The 20,609-nt window shown below is 56.0% G+C and overlaps 1 protein-coding gene across 9 annotated transcripts in view; it reads left to right on the top strand.

Moving 5' to 3' along the window:
- The first annotated feature begins 2,998 nt into the window (after positions 1–2,998).
- NIN (ninein) overlaps positions 2,999–20,609 on the top strand; it is a 65,021-nt gene continuing 47,410 nt past the window's right edge. For 4 of the 9 annotated variants that reach the window (XM_040600668.1, XM_040600673.1, XM_040600672.1 and 1 more), the window contains exons 1-3: positions 6,102–6,284; positions 9,188–9,391; positions 15,510–15,591. In XM_040600668.1, the coding sequence (XP_040456602.1) occupies positions 9,209–9,391; positions 15,510–15,591 (265 nt within the window). In that variant the 5' untranslated portion in view covers positions 6,102–6,284; positions 9,188–9,208. The other 5 variants (XM_040600670.1, XM_040600669.1, XM_040600671.1 and 2 more) reach the window with 5 other exon arrangements.

Raw genomic sequence — 20,609 nt, 5'->3', positions numbered from 1 at the left:
TGGAAATGCGATTTGTACCGCGGAGATTGGACGGGCGATGGCAGCAACGAGCCGCAGCCGAGGAGGCACCGCACCGCTGGGCTCAGCGCCGCTCGCCATTGTCTTATGCAAAAAAAATCCAAGTTTGGGCTTATTTCATTCCAAACTTCTCCCCACACCAGCTGTGAGACAAGGAGGGTTCTGGCTGCTTTCTCCTCCTGCGTCTTTTCCTAAATGCCCCCTTTGTTTATTTTTTGCTTTTTTTTTTTTTTATTTTACCTTATTTTTGCTGATTTTTTTGGCTGGTTTATGGCCCTGCTTCCCCCGGGCCGGCAGGAGGTGGGGGTGACGGTGCTTTGCCCCGCACAGCACAGTGGGAGGAGACCCCTGGAAGGCAGGGGCAGCTCTCGGCTCTCCCGCAGCTCCCCGGGCTGCAGCCAGACCTTTCCTTGCCCCAGCAGAACAAAGCCCCCCATTGTGCAGGGGCAATGGGAAGGAAAGCATGACAGGGCAGTGAGAGCCATGCCGGGAGGGTGTTTCTGCAGGGACCAGGCACCCACAGCCTCACAGAGGGGTCACCCACTGCCTGCGCAGGCGCCCGCGGCCACTGACCCCATTTTCAGGTGGCCCATTGCCAGCCCCAAGCCTGGCTATGGCTCTGGGTCTGGCCCAGCCGTTGGAAGTAGCTCATGGCCGGCAGTCCCGGATTTTCCCACGTGCCCCCCTTTTTTTTTTTTCATGTAGCGTCTGTCACACGTGACGGCGTGGGCGAGCAGAGGCTTCCTTCCGCCGAGCTCGCTCGGAAAGCCCGCTCGCTGCAAATGCCGTCCTCAAATGCAGCTGCTGCTGGAAGGGAGCTCCAAAAATAGGCTGTCGGGCTCCATGTCTGGCAGGGCTCTGTGGCTCCTTCAAAAACATGCTTTCCTTCTGTGGGAAAAGGGTGGAAAAAAAAAAATCAGGATGCCTTTGCTAACAGCCAGTCCTAAAAATGATTCAGGAATTTGTACTGGGGTGATACAGCCCAGCACTGCTGAGCCGAGGGTCTGCGCATCCCTGTGGGTTGGCTGGGGACAGAAGGACACCGAGGATGCTGCTTGTCCCCATCGCCCACCCGGCTGCACACATGCAAACGTGTGGCGAGTCTCTTTGTTGGGTGACGGCAAGGATTTTTCAGGGCTGTCACTTGGATTAGGAGGCACCGGTGCTGTCGCGGCGAGGAGGAGGGTGAGGGGGATAAAGGTCCTGGCACTTGCCGGGCTCACAACAAAACAAAGCACCAGATGGTTTCAACTTCGGCATAATATGCGATGAAAAAGTGTTTGAACCGGGGATGAAAAAGCAAATGCGGAAAGAGAGAGAGAAAGAAAAGAAAGAAAAACCCTCAGCAAGTGTCAGGGCAGAAGAAAGCATTGGAGAAAAATGGCAAATGTTAAAAACCCAAACAAAAAGCCCTCCCCCGGCACAAAGCCAGGGCTGCTAACATCTGTCCAGCAAAGCCTCTCACCGAGGCCCCCTTGTCTTTAAAGTCACCTTTCCTCACCTCCATCATTGCAGGGGCATGGCCCCAGCCCTGCACAGGGCTCTGCTCGATGCTGGGGGACCCGCTGGGCTCCCCTACGTCCCCCAGCGCTGGCACTGGGGCGGCTGGCAGTGACGTGCCAAGCGGATGCCAAGCAGCACAGCTACCCCAGCTGCTGCAGCGAGCTAAATATTTTATTATGCTTTTTAGCTCACGTGTGTTGTCCCAGGTGTCCCCGTCGCAGGCGGTGGGACTGGGTGGCAACGCCCCCCATGTCTCCACTGCAGGGTCTCGTGGGGTTTTAAGCCTGGGTTCCTATCGAAGCGAGGCTTATGCCACCCACCCTATGTCCATGCGCCTGTGTTTTGTTTCCCTTGCTCCTCCCACATAAAAGTGTTTTGAACCTGCAGACCCATTTCAAGGTCACCTTAAAAAAAAGGGAAGAGGGCTTAAAAGCAAATTACATCCCTAGCATTTTTGTAAAGAAAAAAAAAAAGACATGGCAAAATAAGCCCATGCAATTGCATCAGAGCAGATTGCAGTGTGAGCTGAACCCCTTATTAGCCAGTGGAGAATCCACAAGCCACAAGCCTCGGGGACTGCCAGGCTCAGCCTGTGCCTGCTGGCGCTGAGCAGGCGCGTGGGCGGCCGATGGCTCCAGCCTCTAATGAAGGCTGCCCGCGTTTGAGTGAGGCTTGGAGTTCTGGTGGTGCCCATGGGTGGGGTGTCAGCACCCCATACCCCCCCCGGCAGGACAGCTGGCAGAAGGTGACCCCCCCGGTCATGCCCCCCACCAAAGGCTGTGGGGGGCACAGGCCGGTTGGTGTGCTGAGCCACCGTGGGTGCTGGGTGGAGTAGAAGGGCTGGGTACCACGAGGTGCAGCGTGAGCCCTGCAGCACGGCCATGGAGGATGCCGACGCCGCAGGCCCTGGGATGGCAGGGAGCTGGGGTGCCATGTCCCCAGGGTGGGGAACAGTGGGGTGACACAGTGCTGTGACCTTCAGACATGGGGCGTCCCAGGTGACGTGCCATTGTTTTTTTGGGACAATGAGGAGCTGCAGGGCCATGTCCCCAGGGATGCAGGACAGCGGGGAGCCAGAGTGATGCCACCCAGGGTGTGGGATGGTAGGAACCAAGGTGATGACACGCGGGGGACAGGGCAGAGGGGGGCTGGGGTGATGCCACCCTGGGGTGCAGGACAGTGGGGAGTCAGGGTGGTGCCACCCTGGGGTGTGGGATGACAGGAACCAAGGTGATGTCACCCAGGGAACAGGGCAGTGGGGGGTTGGCGTGATGCCACCCAGGGATGCAGGAAAGTGCAGGGCTGGGGTGATGACAGCCGGGGGGGCGCCAGGCCAGACGGGGCCTCGGTGGGGCTGCGAGGCCGCGTAGCGGGCCCCCCGCAGCTGTCCCCGGTTGCGGGGGCGGGGGGGCGCCGCTGACGCCAGGCGGGGGCGGTCCCGGGCGGTGCCAGCGGGGCCCCGCCGCACAAAGGCCGCCGGTCGCCGCCGCCCCGGGGCCGTCCCCGCATTTGAAGGCAGTTCCTGCCCCGGTCCCGCTCCCCGCCGCAGCGCTCCGCACCACCGGCAGCCGCGCCGGGTGAGCCCGGGCCGGGGGCAGCGCCGGGCACCGCGGGGGTTTACCGGGGGGGGCGGGGGGCGGCGGCGGCGGCTGTGACCGCCGCCGGTCCCTCCTCCGCGGGCGGTGCCGGGGCCAGCCCGCCCCTTCCCGGCGTGCGCGGGGCGGTGGGCCGGCGGGCCGGGGGCGCAGGCGGAGAGGTGGGTGCGCAGGGCGGTGCTGGGCTCTGGGGGTGCTCGGCGTGGGGTCCTGAGGCGTGGGTGGAGGGGGGGGGCTGCGGGGGCGTGGGCAGGCAGTGGCCACGGAAAAGCCGCCGTGGTCCGGCGGGGTGGGCGGCAAAGAGTGCTGGTCGCCCCCCTGGCCAGGGCACCCTGTCCCCGCAGCGATGCCGGAGCGCCCGGCGGGAAGCGGGGGGGCGGGCTGGGGGCAGCGCCCGGCGGGCCGGGCTGGGGGCGCAGCGGCCGTGGCGGGCGGAATGCCCAGTAGCGGCAGGTTTGTCACTGGCGAAGCCCGGGCTGTCGCGGGGGTGGCGGCAGCATCTGCTGTCTGGCCACAAACCGTGGGCCGGCACCTCTGGGGCTCACATCCAACAGCCCGGGGCGGGGGGGGGGCACCCACTGGAGCTGGGTGCCCGGGGGGTTTGTCGTCCAAGTGGGTGCCAAGTTGGGGGGGTGCCTCTATCGCGCTGGGCTTTCCCGTTTGCCCGCGGAGCCGGGGGTGACGGGCAGAGGCTCCGCGGTGGGTGCGCGGCGTTAGCGCCGTGATTCAGCACGGCCCGCCGCGGCGCGGGGCTGAGCATCCCGGGATGCGCGGAATCCCTCCTTTCCCGGCACGCGAGGCGTCGCTGGAGAAATTGCCGGGTCACTTTGTTTACTTCTGCAATAATCTGCTTTGTGCTGGTACCTTGGGCTTTAACGCACCCAGGGCTCCCCCAGTCACTGCAGCGCAACTCCAGCCCGACTTGCAAAATGAAACCAGATGGGCGCTTTGTTTTTCCTCGCGGAGGGGCAGGCTGCTCATTGAAAGGCTCCATTACAATGCAAATACCGGGTGGTGTGAATATTCAAACCACTGCGCTTCTTTTGAAGCTCTTTACATAAATTTATAGCGCTTTCTCTGCCATTGCTGCTTTGCTCATCTGGAGTGGAGCTTGGTTAACAGGATCGCTTTTCTCTGCCAACTTTGGAGGGTTTGCCCGTGGTTTGGGGAGCACAGGGGGGCGGGTATTGAGGTGCAAAGCAGCCAGCGCGGGGCAGCAAAAATTATGACCGTGCTCAATGGGGAGGAGGAACCGCCAGCTGTAAAGCTGACTTTGGTGGTGACCCTTGAAGAGCCGGGCATGCTGTCAATGATTTACCGATAGTTGGGTGCTTCATTGTCCTTTTGGGGCTTCCCCCTCCCCCCTTCCCTCTGGTTTCTCAGTGTGACCCTTTGTGCAGCCGCTGCTCCCCAAGAAGGGATGGGGTGTTGCAGGGTGAGCTGAGCTTAGAAATTGCTCTGATGCAGGCAGCGGTGTGGGGGTTTGGGGGTGTGCACCGTGAATCACAGCAGCTTAGCCACAGCTGCGATGGATGAGATGGTTCATTAGGGGAAGGAGGTAATGAGTTAGATGAGACAACCTCAGCCCTGGCTTTCCAGCAAGGGCTCAGATGTCTGGTTTTGGTGGCTGTTGGGCACCTCATCATAAACCCTGCCATTAAAAAACAAGGTCCTGGTGGCTTTTGCCAGCTGTGTTTGCATCGTCCCTGTTGTCACAAGTGCTGAGGGAAGGGCAAGTTGCTTTTAACCTGCCCACGTGTGGCCTTGCTCTTCAGCACAGGGCAAACGCTACCGAATGGTTGCATCTCAGGGAGCGAGTGCTTGTGTTTTGGAGGTGACCACATGATGCCGCTCCACTGGGCACTTACTTTGAATTGCCAGGCCCTTGGCTGAGTCGAGGTAATTAAGAGTAGCAGCAAAAGCAGCATTTTCCTGCCTGCTCCCTGAAGGAGCTGACTTGCTTGGGGCCGCTGCCTTCAGTGGAGGGTTGGTTGGGATGGAGGTGGTGTAGCCCATGGTCCTGGAGAGGAGCTGCTGGTGATGCAACCCGTGGGGGCATCTGAGCAGAGCATCCCTGGAGTCTCCATGTTGTGCCACTGTGCAGCAGCAAACCTGCTGTTTGCATTAAGACTATTTTGCACCCAAAAAAAAAAGGTGGTGTGCTAATTGTAGTGGTTTTAGCTGACTGTGCCATTGATTGACCAGGTAATCTGTGTCTTCATTAGTTTGAGGGTAAGGCTTGGAGGTTGATATTGATTCCAGGCGCTTAATATGCGAAGCGGTAATTACTGTTTAAGCCTATATTGTTTGAGTTAAATTTAGCTGAGATTTTAGTCATATCAGGCCTCTACATTGTGTACCGTGAAGGTTATCTGGCTCTCAGGAGGGGGTGGATTTAATGGAAGGAAAGAAATGCTGGTGAAAACTTCCTCTTCTCATCATCCCTGGGTGCTTTGCTTCCCAGGACTTTGTTACAGGAAGAACAGAAATGAAGAATAATGTGGTTATGACTGCAAGTAGTTCTAAACGTTCACCTTTGTGCCGACTGCTCAAGCCAGTCATTTTGGGGGACTTAACATGACACAGAAGGCCAGCTATAAATCTGAACAAAGTGATGCCCTGTGCAGAGAACGGCCCCTCTGCTCCTTGCAGGGGCCTGGGGAGCCCCCGCTCAGCTGCTGCCCGCCCGCCCCTATTATCCTGCCAGCTCTGGGCGCCCTCCTGCATCTCAGCTGCTGGCCCATCTGGAGTGGAGATGAAAGGCTGGGGTTTAATTCGGGCTTTGTGTGCCTCTTGTGTTCCCCCCCTCCCCTATTAGCCCTTTCTCTGTTGCCAGTCTCCCAGCCCCGACCCTCCAAGGCAGCTCTGGCGCGCGGGTGTGGAGGGTGGCTGTGCGTGCCGGGTCCCTGATGCCGCTGACCTCATTATTTTGACTGCTGGGTGATGCCACGCAGCCTTGCGAGCTCATCAGGTAGGAGGCTGGGTGGTTTGGTTTTTTTTTTTCTCCTTTCTCGAAGTGCTGCTGAATAATTTAGCTGGGAGTAGGCATCTTGGGTCACCTTGCGCAGCCGGCTGCGTGCTGGAGCTGTCTTTCTAAGATGGAGGTTGTGCAGGATGCGTGCGGGATCGCCTTGCTGCCGGCAGCTTGCCAACGTTGACTGACTGCAGGTAGGCAAAGACCACTGCCCTTATTTATTTCTGATGCTTTTTATGCTGGAAGGCAAGAAATCCCCTCCCTGGGCTGCACAGGGGTGGCTGGGTCTCACCAAGCTGCTGCGGAGCGTAGTGAGCTCAGACTGTCCCTTGCCATGGGGACACACGAAGCTGCTGAGGCCACCATGCCCTTGCCAAAAACTCTGTAGGGCAGGTCTGGCCCCAGGCAGGGACCATACACCCGATGCTATTCTCCTGTGGGGATTGTATTTTTCTTGCTGGTTTTATGGGTTCGCCATCCCTCCTTCCTCAGCCCATCTGGATTCATCTGGGCTAAGTTTTTGAGTCTGCCTGCTGGTATGGCACTGGGAGGGGGTGACCCCAGTGCTCCAGCAGCATGGGTGCTCAGGGACATGTTGGGAGGTGGCATTTAGATCTCCGCACTGTCTAACTGGTGGAACTGGTTCTGGTGGTGTGGAAGTAGGGTCAGGTGCTGGAGAGGTCTCTGGGGGGCAGGGGGTGGCTGACCCTGAGGAGAAGAGGCTCAGAAATGCCTGGGAAGCTCCATGGGTGGGGGGCACCTCTGCTGCAGGCTCGGTGGTCAGTTTTGGGGCTGCCAGGATGTATGGCCAGGGAGGCAACGGTCTCCCAGTGCTGGTACCCAGCAGCAGCCACTATTAAGTCCCTTATGTGCTGAACCATGGGTATGGGGGAGAAATGGGGTTGCTGGCATAAGAATGGAAAGTAGTTTGCTGCCTTCCTTCTGCTTGCAAGCACCTGAGTTTTTGGGTGCTGACTCCTCTGCACCCTCACTCCTCCCTGCAGCGCTTGGATGCTTTGCTAAAGCAGCTCAAGAGCATCTGAGCAGGGAAAAAATACAGGGGACACCAGAGGTGCAAGGCTCAGGTACAGCAATGTGGGAATGGGGAGGTATTGTGCCCACTCTCAAGAATTATGGTGATGCTGCCATCCTTGCCTGTGTCAACACAGGAGGAAGGACAGCCAGGCTGGGCTATTTCTGTCCTGTGGACTCTGTGTGCCACTTGGTGCCAGCCCTGTGTCCCTCAGCGGGTGCGGGAGCCCAGGGCTGCTCTGCGTTAGCATCTGCTCCTGCAGCCAGCAAAGTCAAGGACATGGCTGCTGCAGCATCTGCCCTGGAGGTTTCCTAGTTACCCAGCCATGTTGGTGGGACAGGCTTTTCTGCTGGCCCCTCTACCACGGGGCGCTTGTGAGCTGATGTGGCAGGTCACAGTGCCCTGGAAGATCAGCACGTTTGAGGCTGTGGTGGTGGGCAGGGGGGCAAAACTGGGCTGCACCTTGCAGTCAGGGCAGCCCTGCTTGCTGTGGGATGTTAGTGTACACTGCTGGCGATACAGGCAGCTGCTAGCTGCAGGAACCTTGTGATGCTGAGAGAGGGAGGAGAGGAGGTGGCTGCTCCATAGCAGGGCTGGATGGTGAGGGGATTTGGATAGGACCCCCCCGCATTGGGAAATCTGGCCAAGGCAACCTGCGGTAGCGTTGACAAAACAGAATTCACATGGATGCCTGGCTGGTGCTTGGGTGATGGTCTGAAGCTGGCTGAGCATCCCAGGGTGCCCAGTTGCGTCCTTGAGGCACCAGGTCCCTGCAATGCCCACTGCCCCCGGCTGCCCCCTTGCATGATGGCAGCGGTGCCTCTCGAGTCCCCTGGGCTGGTGGCTTGGCTGCCGCAGTGGCTGTGCACACTGAGGCTGTGTCGTGGCACTGGGTTACGCTGCTGCTGCCCCAAGCCAGTGGGGAGCTCTGCAGCCAGGCTGGGGATGTGGATGCCAGCTGAATCCTTCATTTCAGAAAGGAAATTTCCTTCCCTGCTGCCCTGCCAAAAGAGTTCCTGGGGCTGTGATGGTCGGGTTTAGCCATGGGATGGGAGATAAAAATCATTGACTTGGAGGGGAGGGTGAAGGCCTTGGGCAAGTGGCATGGAAACAACCTGGGCTTTCTTTGCTGGTGCAGAAGACCAGATATGTTTCAGCTGTCTCTGTGCTGGGGTCAGCTCTGCTCCAGGGCTGGGTTTGCTGCTGCCCTAGCAGTGTCCCCTGTCAAACAGTTCTCGGCCTTCAGACTGGGTTTGATCTGAAGTTACCTAAAGCAGAGCAGTGCGGTGGGTGCCATGGGGCTGAGCAGTGACCCAGCGGGGGGATACACCCTTCCCAGGCACAGGGCTTTGTGCTGGTGCTGTGGAGGAAAGCAGAGATTCTGCACGCTGGCACCAACGGGGCTGACTGTGCACTGGGGCTCCTTGCACCCAGGTGGGCATAAAAAGGACCGTGTTTGGTGCAGGGACGTGTTTTGTGTTCATGGAGGGTGGTGTATGCAGTGGCTGGTTGGCCTGAAGTGTTCGAGGTGGGAGGAGAGGCGGTGGTTGGGCTTTGTGTCCCCCTTTGCGGGCAGAGCCCCACGCTTTGCTCCCTGCCACTGGTGAGTTGCTGCTGCTGTGATGGTTGTTTACCTTCTCACCAAGGCAGGCAAAGCATCACCTGCAACACCTGGGAACCAGCAGAGCTCAAGGGAACAATTTTCCCCTGCGGCACCTCAGCTGCTCCAGCTGAGCCAAACGAGCTGCTGGTGGAGCCAGGGCGAGGTGGCAGGTAGGGATGTGCAACCTGGGGCTGCCCCAGCCACCAGGGCTGTCCCCACTTGGAGGGTTTGACTCTGCAGGCTTTTTTTCCCCCCTTGGTCTTTCTGCTGTGGAACTTCTGGCTTCACCCAGTGGGGCAGAAGAGGCTGGAGCACTGGCAGAGCACCAGGGTCACTTAACACAAGCAAACATGGCCACAAACAGCTTTGTGGGCTGCCCCTGTACCAGCCCTTGGGGTTTTTTGCTTTTGCATGCCAGGGGTGCTGTGGTCAATGCTCACTGGCCCTGTCTCTCCCCACAGGTGAGCGTGGCAGGCTATGGGATGGATGAAGCTGAGCAGGACCAGTATGAAGCTCGTCTCAAGGAGCTCTTCGACAGCTTCGACAGCACAGGCACAGGGTCCCTGGGGCAGGAGGAGCTCACTGACCTCTGCCACGTGCTGCACCTGGAGGAGGTGGCCCCGGCACTGCAGCAGACCCTCCTCCAAGACAACCTCCTAGACAGGGTAAGGCTGGGGTGACGTTGCGGGGGTGGGGTATGGGGCTTTGGGAGCAAGGCAATGCCAGGCAGCTCCTGCATGCATGGGAGGGTGATGAAAACAGGCTGAATGTCTGTAACTTGTGAATATCCAACATCCCTGAGGCTCCAGGCTGCGGGACTTGCAGTGGCTGTTCTCTTCAGCAGGGTGGGCACAGGGCAGCTTCTGAGAAGGTGATTAGCGAGAACAGTGAAGGAGACCACTCACTGACACATCCTCCCTGACTGGAGGCTGTCTGAAACTGAGACCACCGCTTTACGCTGAGCCCCGTGCGCTGGCATCACACTGATGCGGGGTGTGTTTTCCCAGTGTTCCAGAGTAGACAGAGTGCCAGGTCCCCACTGCCCTTGCACCGATGCCAGTGTTTGGTGCAGCATGTGCTGCCTGGCAGAGCACATGGGCCCCTGGCACTGCTTGGTGCTGCTTCTGACCCAGGTCATCTCCCTGAACCAGCTCACCAGGTGCTTGCACAAACTTTGCAGTGTTTGGGATGCGACGGGCACCTAAAGCCAGGGCTTGAGCCTGTGATTTACGTTGACTTAAGCTGTAGTTAAACTGGTGGGGCCGCATGCAGTCATGCACGTTTCTCTAAAGCAGAGAATACTGTCCAACTCCAGCAGTCCTTTTGTCCACATTACCTGATGTTCGTGTCCGTACACGGCTGCGGTTGTCACAGACTCATCTAGGGTAGTTTTTTGGGGACAAATGGCTCCTTTCTGCAGGGCTGCAGTGTCCTGCTAGCCTGCGGAGGGGAGGTGTGGCCAGTGAGTACACCGTGCTTTCCAAAGCGATTTTTCAGTTGTGGTTGTACCTATATAGTGTTACATGCGGGAGCTGCTCACCCCTGGGGGGACCTCCATGTTCGGAGTGGATGTCCTTGTGCTCCTGCATTACCTTTTTCTCAGCACGCTGGGCTTGGAGTACATTGGATGCTTCCCTCAATCACCCTGAAATCCCATCACTGCTCATTAAAATCAGAAAATGCAGAGCAGGGCAGCCAGGGCTCTCGGTAGACATGAGCTAAGCAGCTGTCCTGACTCCAATTTCCTATCAAACTGCAGCTTTGACAAAACAAAATAATGCCTTGAAGGAACAAAGCCTCCTCTTCCTCACCTGCCCTGGGGCCGTAGCTCTTCTGCTGACAGCAAAGCGGTGCTGGAGCATGGATGGATCCAGATGAAGGTTTCTGACCTTTGGAGTTGCAGCATGGCATTTGCTTGAGCACAGGAGACTTTCTGTGCTGCTTGGATGCTGTTCCTTGGCTTTGCTGCTCATGGGATGGTGGGATAGCAGGAAAGGGAGAGTGGTATTAAAGCAGTGGCTGTTGCAGCTGGTCAGGGCTAACTAAGGTAACGGTGCTCACCCCTGTGGCCAGCTCAGAGTGAGAGGAAGGCAAAGTTAAAGGCAATAAATGTTCAGCCCAAGGGCACCAAAAAGCCCCTGCTAAAGCATCCTGAGTGCTGGGTCACACTCGCCCCGTCCTGGCCAGGAGCTCCATCCCTGCAAGCTGTCCCAGGGTATGGGGTGACCTGAGGAGCATTTTTATTTCATTCCCCCCGTTTTTACAACCCATTCCCCCCCATTTTACAACCTGCGACTTCAATGTCAGGATAATCTTTGTCTCCTGTGTTTCCTCCCATCTCCTCGGCATTTGTGCTTGTTAGCAGCAGCAATGGCCCATGTCTAAGCGTGAACCTGGTTTAATAGCTATCAAATCCTCTGGGTTTCCTAGGGAGCTTGTCGGGAGAATAGCAGCAAACATGTTGCTCCCTGAGCCCAGGCTCCTTGCACCTGCTCTGCAGGCTCCTTGCTGCAGATGGTCCCTCTCAGCGGTGGGAGCAGCCTTTGTCTGCCCTTCCAGGGGCTGGGTTTTATGGGAGGGCACTGGGGAGGGGGCCAGCGGGGGACGGTTTTGTCTGCCGAGGGGCAACTCGGTGAGGCCACGTGCCTGCTTTTGTGCTGGGGGCTTTGCTCCGGGGATGAATGCATCGCCATGGAGCTGCTCGGTTGGACTGGGAGTTGAGCTGGCATCCGGGGTTGGGGGGGGTGGGGTGGTGGACTGCCGCCTTCCTCTCCCTGCTCTGTGTGATGCTTCAGGGATTACCAGGGACAGGCTACCTCCGGGTCCAGCCAGGGGGTGTAAATCCTGCCCTGGCTCCCGGCAGAACCAAACCATCCCAGAACTGCTTTCCTCACGCGATTGCGTGCGGAGGCGATGCTTGCAGCAATTCCTGGGATTCCTCAGGAGTCTGTTTCCTTGGGCCCCTCACACTTGAGGGCGGGTGACTGTGGGCCAGAGAGGGTGCGTGCAGGCATGCCCTTCTTGCGTGGCCTCCAAGAGGCAGTGCCCGTTGGGGGACGGTGCTCATGGGCTGCAGCAATGACTGCGGCTGTATGATTTGCAGAGATGGGTCAAGTCGGGCACCTATGGGCTCTGCACAAGGAATGTCCTCTGTGGGCGTCCTCAGGCAGGACTGGGGAGTTCAGGTTTCACCCTGTGCAATTGCATTTGCAGTCCTGCAGCGAGGACACTGTGGCATGGTGGTTCGTTCCTCAGCTCCCTTCAGTGCTTTGGCTGGTGACCTCTTGCAAATATATTCCCTCTGAGCCCACTGTGACACTGCTGCCCTTAATGCACAGTGGCTTTTTGCATGCCAGGCAGGAGACTTGGTTGCAAGATTACCCTGTTTCTGTGTCTTTCCCACCTGATATTACCTTCTGCAAAGTCCTGGCTGCTGCTGCCAGAAGTTTGCAAGCAGAGACAGGTCTTTGGGAAAAGGATTCTGCTTGAAGATCAAGGAGAGGGAGCTGGAAGGAGCCACTGATTTGCTGGCTTGTCCCAGAGAGACCAGGGTTGCAGACTGCTGTTTTGCATTGCAGGGACAAATCGCAAGAAGCAGCAAGCAGCAGGTAGCTTGGCACATGCACGCTCCCTTTCTAGTGCTAATAAGTCACAGCTTCATAGGAAACTTGCTTTAAAGCAGGCGGCAAGATCTCTCTAAGGTGCTGGGGTTGCTCAGCAGCTGGCAGCTTGGTTGGTCCCTGATTACCATGGGGAAGCTGGGCTGGCCTTGCTATGCCTGTGTCTGCATATTAATCTTGTTTGCCTCCAATTTACTTGTTCCGGGAAAATTGTCCTTGTGCAGAGCCCTGGTCTTGCTGTGAGGTTTGCAGGGACGTGTGTCCCATCCCTTTTCCATGCCCCTGGGTGGGCATGAGTGCACACTGTTCTGTTGCCTCCCAAGCTTCGCTGTGCTAAGGCTGGTTTGGGTCAGCCCTCAAATTGCTGTTTGAGCTCCCCGTGAGCAGGTGCACAAGCTGGCTGTTCCAAAATACCCAAATTCAGTTAAGCACAGGGGAAAGAGTATTAAACTTCCAACACAGCAACGGTGTTTTGCTGCTGTATACTTTCTGCCTTGTGTTTGTTAAGTTTTTGGATTTGTTTGAGTGTCTGAGACTGTTTTCCAGAAGCAGATGGTGCTTTGCACATCACTGCTGCAGTTAGTACCCTCCTCCTCCTCAGAGCTGTCCAGGTCCATCCTTTTGCAGGGAATATTCCCTAAGCAGAAATCAAAGGCTGTTGCTGTGGACTTGTGCTTGCCCCTGTGGGCTGTTGCATCCCTGGAAGTGCCCCTTGCACTTGTGTGGAGCCCACAGCCTCCCAGGCAGGGGTGTGACCCTCCACGACAGCACATGGCTGCTGGAGGTGTGTCAATACCAAGCAGCCATGTGGGGTACTTCGTGGTGTGGACATTGCCTGCTCCATATCTCCTGGGGATGCACATCCGCCCTCATGCACACCGGTGTTTAAATTGGATGGGGGCATAGAGCAAGGGCGTTGCTGGAGAGCAGCGGCAAAGGATTGCTTTATTTAAAAGATGAGATACTTGACTTGTGGCTTTGCTGTCCTGCAGGCTACCCTGCCTGGCCTGTACTTGAGCCCAGCTTTAATCTTAACAGTTGCATTTCTCTAACTCTTGCAGTACTTTGGACATTCAGCATCCAACACCAAATGTGCACCACAAACAGGCACTGGTGTTTCTGGTTATCTGGTCTTAGGGTGGGCCAGAGGTTTTCCTGAAGAAAAATATCCCTGCTCTGCTGGCTCGGGCTACACCTACAGAGCTGGGTGCTGCCGCTCAGAAGGTGTCATGGGACCCCCACGAGCCTATTGTGTCTCTCTATGCTGCTAATTTGCATTTTAAATCCTGCTGCGCAGCTGACCACGGTGCTGGCGTGGGGGGCTGTAGGATGGCGACCTCCTGCCCTGCAGCCTCATCCTTCAGGGGCTCCTTTGGGTGTCGTGGCATGGTAAAAATAGCTCTGCAGGCTGGGTGCCGGAGCCATCTGTCCCGTGTGCAGCTGTGGCAGTGAGGGGTCAGCCCCTTCTTCCATCTTCCCCTTCGTTAGTGCTGTCGGGCAAACACGGAGTTGCGGGGCTCGTTGGCCAGAGCAGGTGATGTGTCAGTGGTGCAGCTGGTTTTACTCTGCCTTCGGTGTGGCTTGCACAAGTGATGCAAAGTGATTTTTATTCTATTTCCCTGCTGCCAAGAGGTCCCATCTAAACACAGCCCCAGCACCCATTCAAGGGACCGGCTCTGCCTGTCCCCATGGCTGCTGCCACTGTTCCATTCCCAAGAAGATCCCACAGGGAGGTAGCCTGTTATTCCAACACCCTCATCTTATATTCTTCCTCATTTACTCTAAATGTCAATTTTTCTTAATCAGGCAAATTCTCCTATCTCTGTAAACTGTCCTGAAGTACACCAGTGTTTGGAAATGAATGGCAGCAATTAGTATTCAGATGAAGGCATCCCTGACAAGTTTCTTTGCTGAACACATTTCTAACTGTTTAATTCCTTGGGGAGCCTGTGTTTAAAACCGCAGGGGTGATTTGCACTGCCTGAGCTTCAGTGTGAGGTGCTCCCCTGCATGCGGGGGGGGGGCCATGGCTGACCCCCCAGCTCTACTGTCATTCCCTGCCTGTTGGGGAGCATGTTGCCTATGACTTTTTTTGGGGGGGGTGGGGGAGGGTAAGTGGGCTGGTTCGACCCCATGAACAACCTGGAAAATTTCAGACCTGAACTTTGCCACTTGCGCCTCCCCCAGTGGCATTAAAACCCCCTCTGACTGCAGCTCCTGCCCTTCGTGCTGGACTCACAGGAACTGACTTTGCCAACAAGAGCAGCCTTGGTGGGTTCTTTAAATACAAAGTCTTTTGTTCAATGCTAAAAATTTTTCTAAGATTTATTTAGCCAAAATAAATTGTAGCAGCAAGCTCTGTCTTGCTACTGACCCATGTCAAATGGCTTCCTCAGCTGTCCCCAGAGTTCCTGTCCCCCACGGCTGGAATTGCTGACATTCCCCAGCACAGCTGTGAAGGATGCTGTAGCCCCTCTGCAACTGTCCATGGTGGTGAGGCAGGAGGCTTTCCAGGAAGGCACAGATGGAAAAGGGGGAGAAACCCCCAGTGGCAGGATCATCCCACCTTGTTTTTCCCATAGGTGCACTCCAGACATGGTATTTCCAGTCCAGCTCTCACGGAGCTGCAGTAGGCAGAAGCCGGCAGAGCCGCCCTGGAAAGGGTGCAACTTTCTGCCATCCACTTTGGAAAGTGTTTTCTGAAACTTAATTAGGGCAGTGGAGCATTTCCACAATCGAGTATCTAATCATTGCTCAGGACCAGGAGCCACTGACCCTGGCCAGGTCATCTCAAGTGATGGAGATGCTCCTTGGTCCTCTGGGCGCATCATTTCAGCTTCTTGCTCGATGGAAAAGCCCAAGCGATGCATTCAAGCAGTGGCTCGGAGTCGTTCTGTGATAGCAATCGGGGTTTTTTGCGTGCTCAAGAATGCTGGGGCTGTGTCTTCATGTTGCTTGCTGTCATTTCTCCAGGCCCCAAGACTGAACAAGCCGAGGTCCATTCGTGCCCCTTGCCAGGGCTGTTGCCAGACACAGGCGTGCTCTTGTTTCGGTGGGGTGGTCTGAGTGATTTGCATTGCTGCCCTTCCTCCTGCTGGATTATTGGCCTGATATTTAATCAGCTGCACCAGTTTAATTTCCTCCGTTCTTCCTCTTTTCGCAGGTCCACTTTGATCAATTTAAAGAAGCACTTATCCTCATCTTATCCAGAACCTTGTCAAATGAAGAGCACTTCCAAGAACCAGGTAAATACTGAAATTATCTAAAATAGTACATTTTCTTTGGCAAAGCAGACGTGGGTGGCTCTCACAGAGGAACTTAAAAGAGTGAGTGTTTTTTAGGTGCTGAGATGGGCTCTTCTGCTTGGATGCCCAGAGCTAGGGAGAAAGGAAGAGCTAAGGTCTGTTGCGGAGCCTTGTACAAAGGCGTTTTCTGAGCTATTAGATATTTATATCCCATTACCATGATCTAAATGCCTGGAGAGACACGTGATGTCTGTGTGTAGACAGCTAACTGCACTTCAGATGCTTGAGACATCCCCTGGCTGCTAAATGGGCTGAGGTCTCTCCACCCCAGGTTCCTGGTGGCTGGGGATGCTTGAGGAGCTCCTCAGCTGCAGCAGATAGTTACGGGCAGGCAATCAAATAGCTGCCTTAATGCTGTTGCTTTTTCCCGGCTGGGGCTGGCACATCCCCTTGGCCTCAGCTCCAGTGCTTTGGCCTGGAGGTGGTGTGACCCCGGTGCTGGCTCAGAAGCCCCAGCCTGGCCAGGGGGGTTTGGGGGCTTTGCCTCAGGGACCCCCTGCTCCAGGCTGCAGCCAGTGTGCTCCTGCTGGGCCTCCATGGGGTCTGTCTGGGGGGGCAGCAGTGCCTTACCGAAAACCCATGCTGGCTTTGCGTGCTGCTGTGTGTTTGTGAAGGTTGTAAGGGGAAGGTCCCTGCCGGAGCCTCTCCTGGAGATGGGCTGCTGGACACAGAAATACTCTTCCTGTCTAGCGCTGAATTTTTTTTTTTAATTTTTAAAGTCCATTCTGTGTTCTTGTGTCTGAGAGCTTGGTCCTGTAGGAAGCTACCCTGAGGCGACTGTGTTTCTCCCAGGGGATGGTCAGTCTGGCCCAAAGGTGCTCCTGAGCAAGCTGAGCCCTCTGCCAGACCCAGCTGGGGCTGGGCAGAGGAAGCAGTGGGTTCTGCGAGTCCTTGCTGTCCTGGTTTTTCCTGGCTTTGTTTCAGTGTGCCTTGAAAATGTGGCTTTTTAGACTCTCTGCAGAAAATAGGATCACAGCTTCGGTGTGCCCCCTGCTCCTGCCGTGCGCGAGGGGCTGGTGGTGCTGGGAGCACTGGGGAGGTGTGGGGGCAGGGTGAGGGCTGAGTCCCTGCAGCTGGAACAGGGGGGGTTGGGGGGGGGCTGAGATCTGCCTGGTGTCACACCTGTATGTAAATCCCTAATCCTGCCTTCGGAGCAGCTGGAGCATGAAATCCCTGAAGGAGAAAACAGTTTAGTAAGGGGGGAGAGGGGCAATTCCAGGTTTCCTCTCCTGGGGCATCAATCTCAGCTGGAGCATCCCGCATTGGGCAACGCAGCCTGTCAGCAAAATTAGAACTTTCCCCTTTAAATAAGCTGTAAACCCCACAGGTCCCAAGAGATGCAGTTGAAGGATTATTTTTTTTTTTTTCCCCACCCCTCATTTTCAAAGCTCTTAATGCTTAGAGGGAGGTGGGCAATGACAGTTCTTGCACCCCGCATCCCTTAACGCACTTTCCCAGCACAGGTCAGTGATGCTCAGGAGCGAGGGGGGAGCTTGGCCGGTGCCTGGCAAGGGGTCGGGTCTGCTGCAATCCCTTCCAGTCCCTCTGGAGAGGAGCTGCATGGAGTGGGAGGCAGCCCCAGCACCCCAGCGAACCAGAACTAATCCAGCACTTTGCATTTATTGGGGAATCATATGGCTGAGAAGCTCTGGCTTGATTTAAATATAAATAAATCTTCTAGAAAGGGCTAAGTTTGGGGTTATTGCAGGGGAAATTACAAGTGCAGCTGGGAAGAGGCTGTGCTGGACCGGGAGAGCCCTCCTTGGGGACACGTTTGTCAGCTGGGTTTTGCATGGCAGGTAATCAAAGGGCATGCGGTGCAGGTAGGGAGCCTGCGCTGGGCAAGCCTGGGAGGCATTTATTTTTAATGAGTTTTGACAGGTTGGTTAATGCCAAAGTCTTTGCTTCTTTTAATTTAGATCAAACTCGAGATTTGGAGAACAAGCTGCTTTGTGCTGTTGGTGTCAAACTGTCAGTGACTGTGGAAATGCTGGTGTTACAGCCTGCCCCGGGCTTGGGAAAAATTGAGTTAAGAGCTCTAAATCGTATCATTTAAATGAAAATTTAATTTGGAGGAGGGGGAAAGTGCATGGATTTTAAGGCTGTTTGCATCAGCAGAGTTTGCTGTGCGAGGCAGCAGCCGTGTGCCTTGGTGCTGTGGTTTTACCTGGGGACTTGGGCAATGGGAAGGTCCCTGGGGTCTGTGAGTGACCGGAGGGCTTGTCTTCGAACCAGCTGCTCCCCTGCAGCCCCGACACGGTCTGGGGGACCCCGCAGGGCACAGCATCGTGGTCCCCGTGGGCGCAGTGCAGTCAGGCTCAGGGAGGACAGCTCGGCACAAGGAGCCTGCGGGTGCCAGGGCAGCCCGTGGGGTCACAGTGGGACCCAGGGGCTGGGGCAAGGAACCAAAGCGGCCATGGGATGCAAGAGCAGTTCCTGCAGAAATGACTGATGGGGTTTCCCGGTTTGGGGAGGAAGCAGCAGGTGGGAGAGGCACTCAGGCTTGCAGAGAGCAGCTGATACATTCATTATTTTTTTTCTTGGCAAAGCAGCTGAATTCCCTTTCCGAAGTGAAGACTGGCAGGGCGGATGGTCCTGGCATGCTGCGGGCACTTTGCCTGGGAAGCAGCCCTGCAAACCAAGGCAGGCAGAGTTCCCAGCGCTGCTGTTGGCAGCAGTGTCCCCCCGAGGATGGTGGTGTGGGGACACAGACCCAGCTGCAAACCAGAGCATCAGCTGGCTGGGCAACCCCTAGCTCTGCTGGGCGGTGGCATTGCTGGGTGAGGAATGGGGACACACTGGGAAAAGCAGAAAATAGTGCTAGTTTTAGTGGTTATTTTAGCTCCTGCAAAGCTGGGGAGACCTGTCAGCCTTTGCAGAGCTGCCTGACAAAGGTGGTGCCTGTGGATAAATTGCAGTCCAAATCACTGGGGTTTGGTGCTCTGGAGAGATGCTGCTGCAGGGCTGGGGGCTGAGCGAGCCCCCTGGGACCCAGGCTGGGGGTGCTGCTGCCAATGCTCTTTGTCCATGGGTCAATAGCAGTGAGAGGGTAATAATAAAACCCCCACATATATATGTTATATATATTTAAAAAAAAGGGGGTATGAAAGACAAAACCACAGGGCAGGCGAAAGCCAGCCCTGACAGAGCACTGGTCTGGGGATAATAAAATAGATTTAAGGCAGAGGGGGAAGAAAAAAATAATCATTACTGTGGGTGATTGGGGGTGGGAGGGTAGAAATCAGGCTTTTTTCCTCCCCGTTATGGCAAATAAAGTCAGCTCTGAGTTGGAATCCTGGTTAGGGAGGGATTACTGGGGTGGAGCGCAGGATTACGGGAACACCCAGGATAAATTAAAGAGCAGTTTGACGCCATCCTCCCTGCAGTCACAAGGGGCTGTTGGATTTTTTATTTTCTTTCCCAGCACATGGAGATAACAGAACTGCCCTCCCAAAGAGGAGAGCTGGTGGGGATGATGCCCTTGGGGGCAAAGGTTCCCATGGGGGAAGCATTGCTCACGTGGCTGCTAAGGTCAGGCTCCTGCCCCACAAGCCCGCCTGGGTGGGCACAGGTATAAAACCAGCGTCCCTGTCCAGACAGGGCTGGTTTAGGCACAGGCGATGCCTCTGGGCCAAAATGCATTGATTTTGGGGCTGTGGTGACCCAGCCACTGATCCTCTCCACCTCTGCTGCTGAGCCTGAAGTGTGAAATGGGGACTGGGAGGAGCTCAGCAGTACCTGGTGTCCCGAGGGATTAGGATTTAGCAGATCCTAGCTGCGATGCGCTTTGCCCAGCAGTTGGCTGCCTTCTGCTGCAAGGAGCATCTCTCCCTTCCAAATCTTAAGCAGCAAAGAAATTAATTTTGCCTCTAAACGACAGGTCTGCGGGGCGAGGGTCTTCTCTAAAACCCCTTTTGTCTGTGCTCAATGGCTTTGATGCTGGGCCCAGGAAAATGCCGCTTGCCATCAAGGGGAGCCCCCCCCCCCCCCCCCCAGTGTCTCAGGGCAGAGCAGGATTTTGAAATTACTTATCTAGTGCAGAAAGGCAGAAAATCAAGTGTAAATCTCTAACCGTGGAGACATTTAACTGCCGAGATGGATCAGGGCAAGCCAGGGAATTGATGGCTTCTGTCTGCAGCACTTATATCGGGGAGGGGGGTTTCCTGTGAAATGCACATTTTGGGTTCTGGGTGTTTGGTTTTTTCAGGGGACACTTTTGGGGGGCACAGCCCCCACAAGCAGCAGGACAGGAACGTGAGAGCTTTGCTGTCTTGGCAGCTCTGGCTCTTGCCCCCAGCATAGGGGCAGTTCAGGGGGGCAGATCACACCCCAGTGTCTAATTAGGCACCAGCGCTGGAGTGTGTGTTTTGCTAAGCCTGTGTGTTGCTGCGGGCTGTAGGAAGCAGGGAGGGTTCAACCTTTTTTTTTATTTATTTTTCCCTTTCTTGGCGGCTTGTCAGGCTCACAATAGCAAGGGTCTATGAGGAGCAGCATCTTGCCTTGTAGCTGGTTGCAGAAGCGAGTACCAGAGGTCAGGCGCGAGCGAGAGCAGCCTCCCCTCAGTGTTCAGTACAGGGTATGTTGTACAGGGTTTGGGATAAATAGCACACAAGGCTATCTCATGGGTACCTACCTCACTGAAAGCTTTCATTTTTTAATTTTTTTTTTGACATCTCCCTCCTGTTTCCTCATGTGCCTTTGAAAGCACGTGTGGGTTGAGCAGCTCTTTCCATCCTTCCTCAGCAGTTTTGGCTGGAAATGAGAAACTCTGTTCAGCTCATCAGTGAATTTTCTGCATTTGGGGAGCACGGGTTGCTGCTTTTTGCTGGTGTGTGTGCGCTCAGCTGTCTCTGAGTACTGGGGTGGTGGGAGCATCAAGGGCACCAGCTGCTTGGCTGGGGGGTTGGGTTGGGAAGGCAGGAGGGTGGAGGGGCTTAGAGGGGGGTATCCATGCACAC

This window comes from Falco naumanni, chromosome 7, assembly GCF_017639655.2.
Source record: "Falco naumanni isolate bFalNau1 chromosome 7, bFalNau1.pat, whole genome shotgun sequence".
Lineage (NCBI taxonomy): Eukaryota > Metazoa > Chordata > Aves > Falconiformes > Falconidae > Falco > Falco naumanni.
The sequence above is the reverse complement of the archived record's forward strand: the minus strand, read 5'-3'. Positions and strand labels throughout refer to the sequence as shown.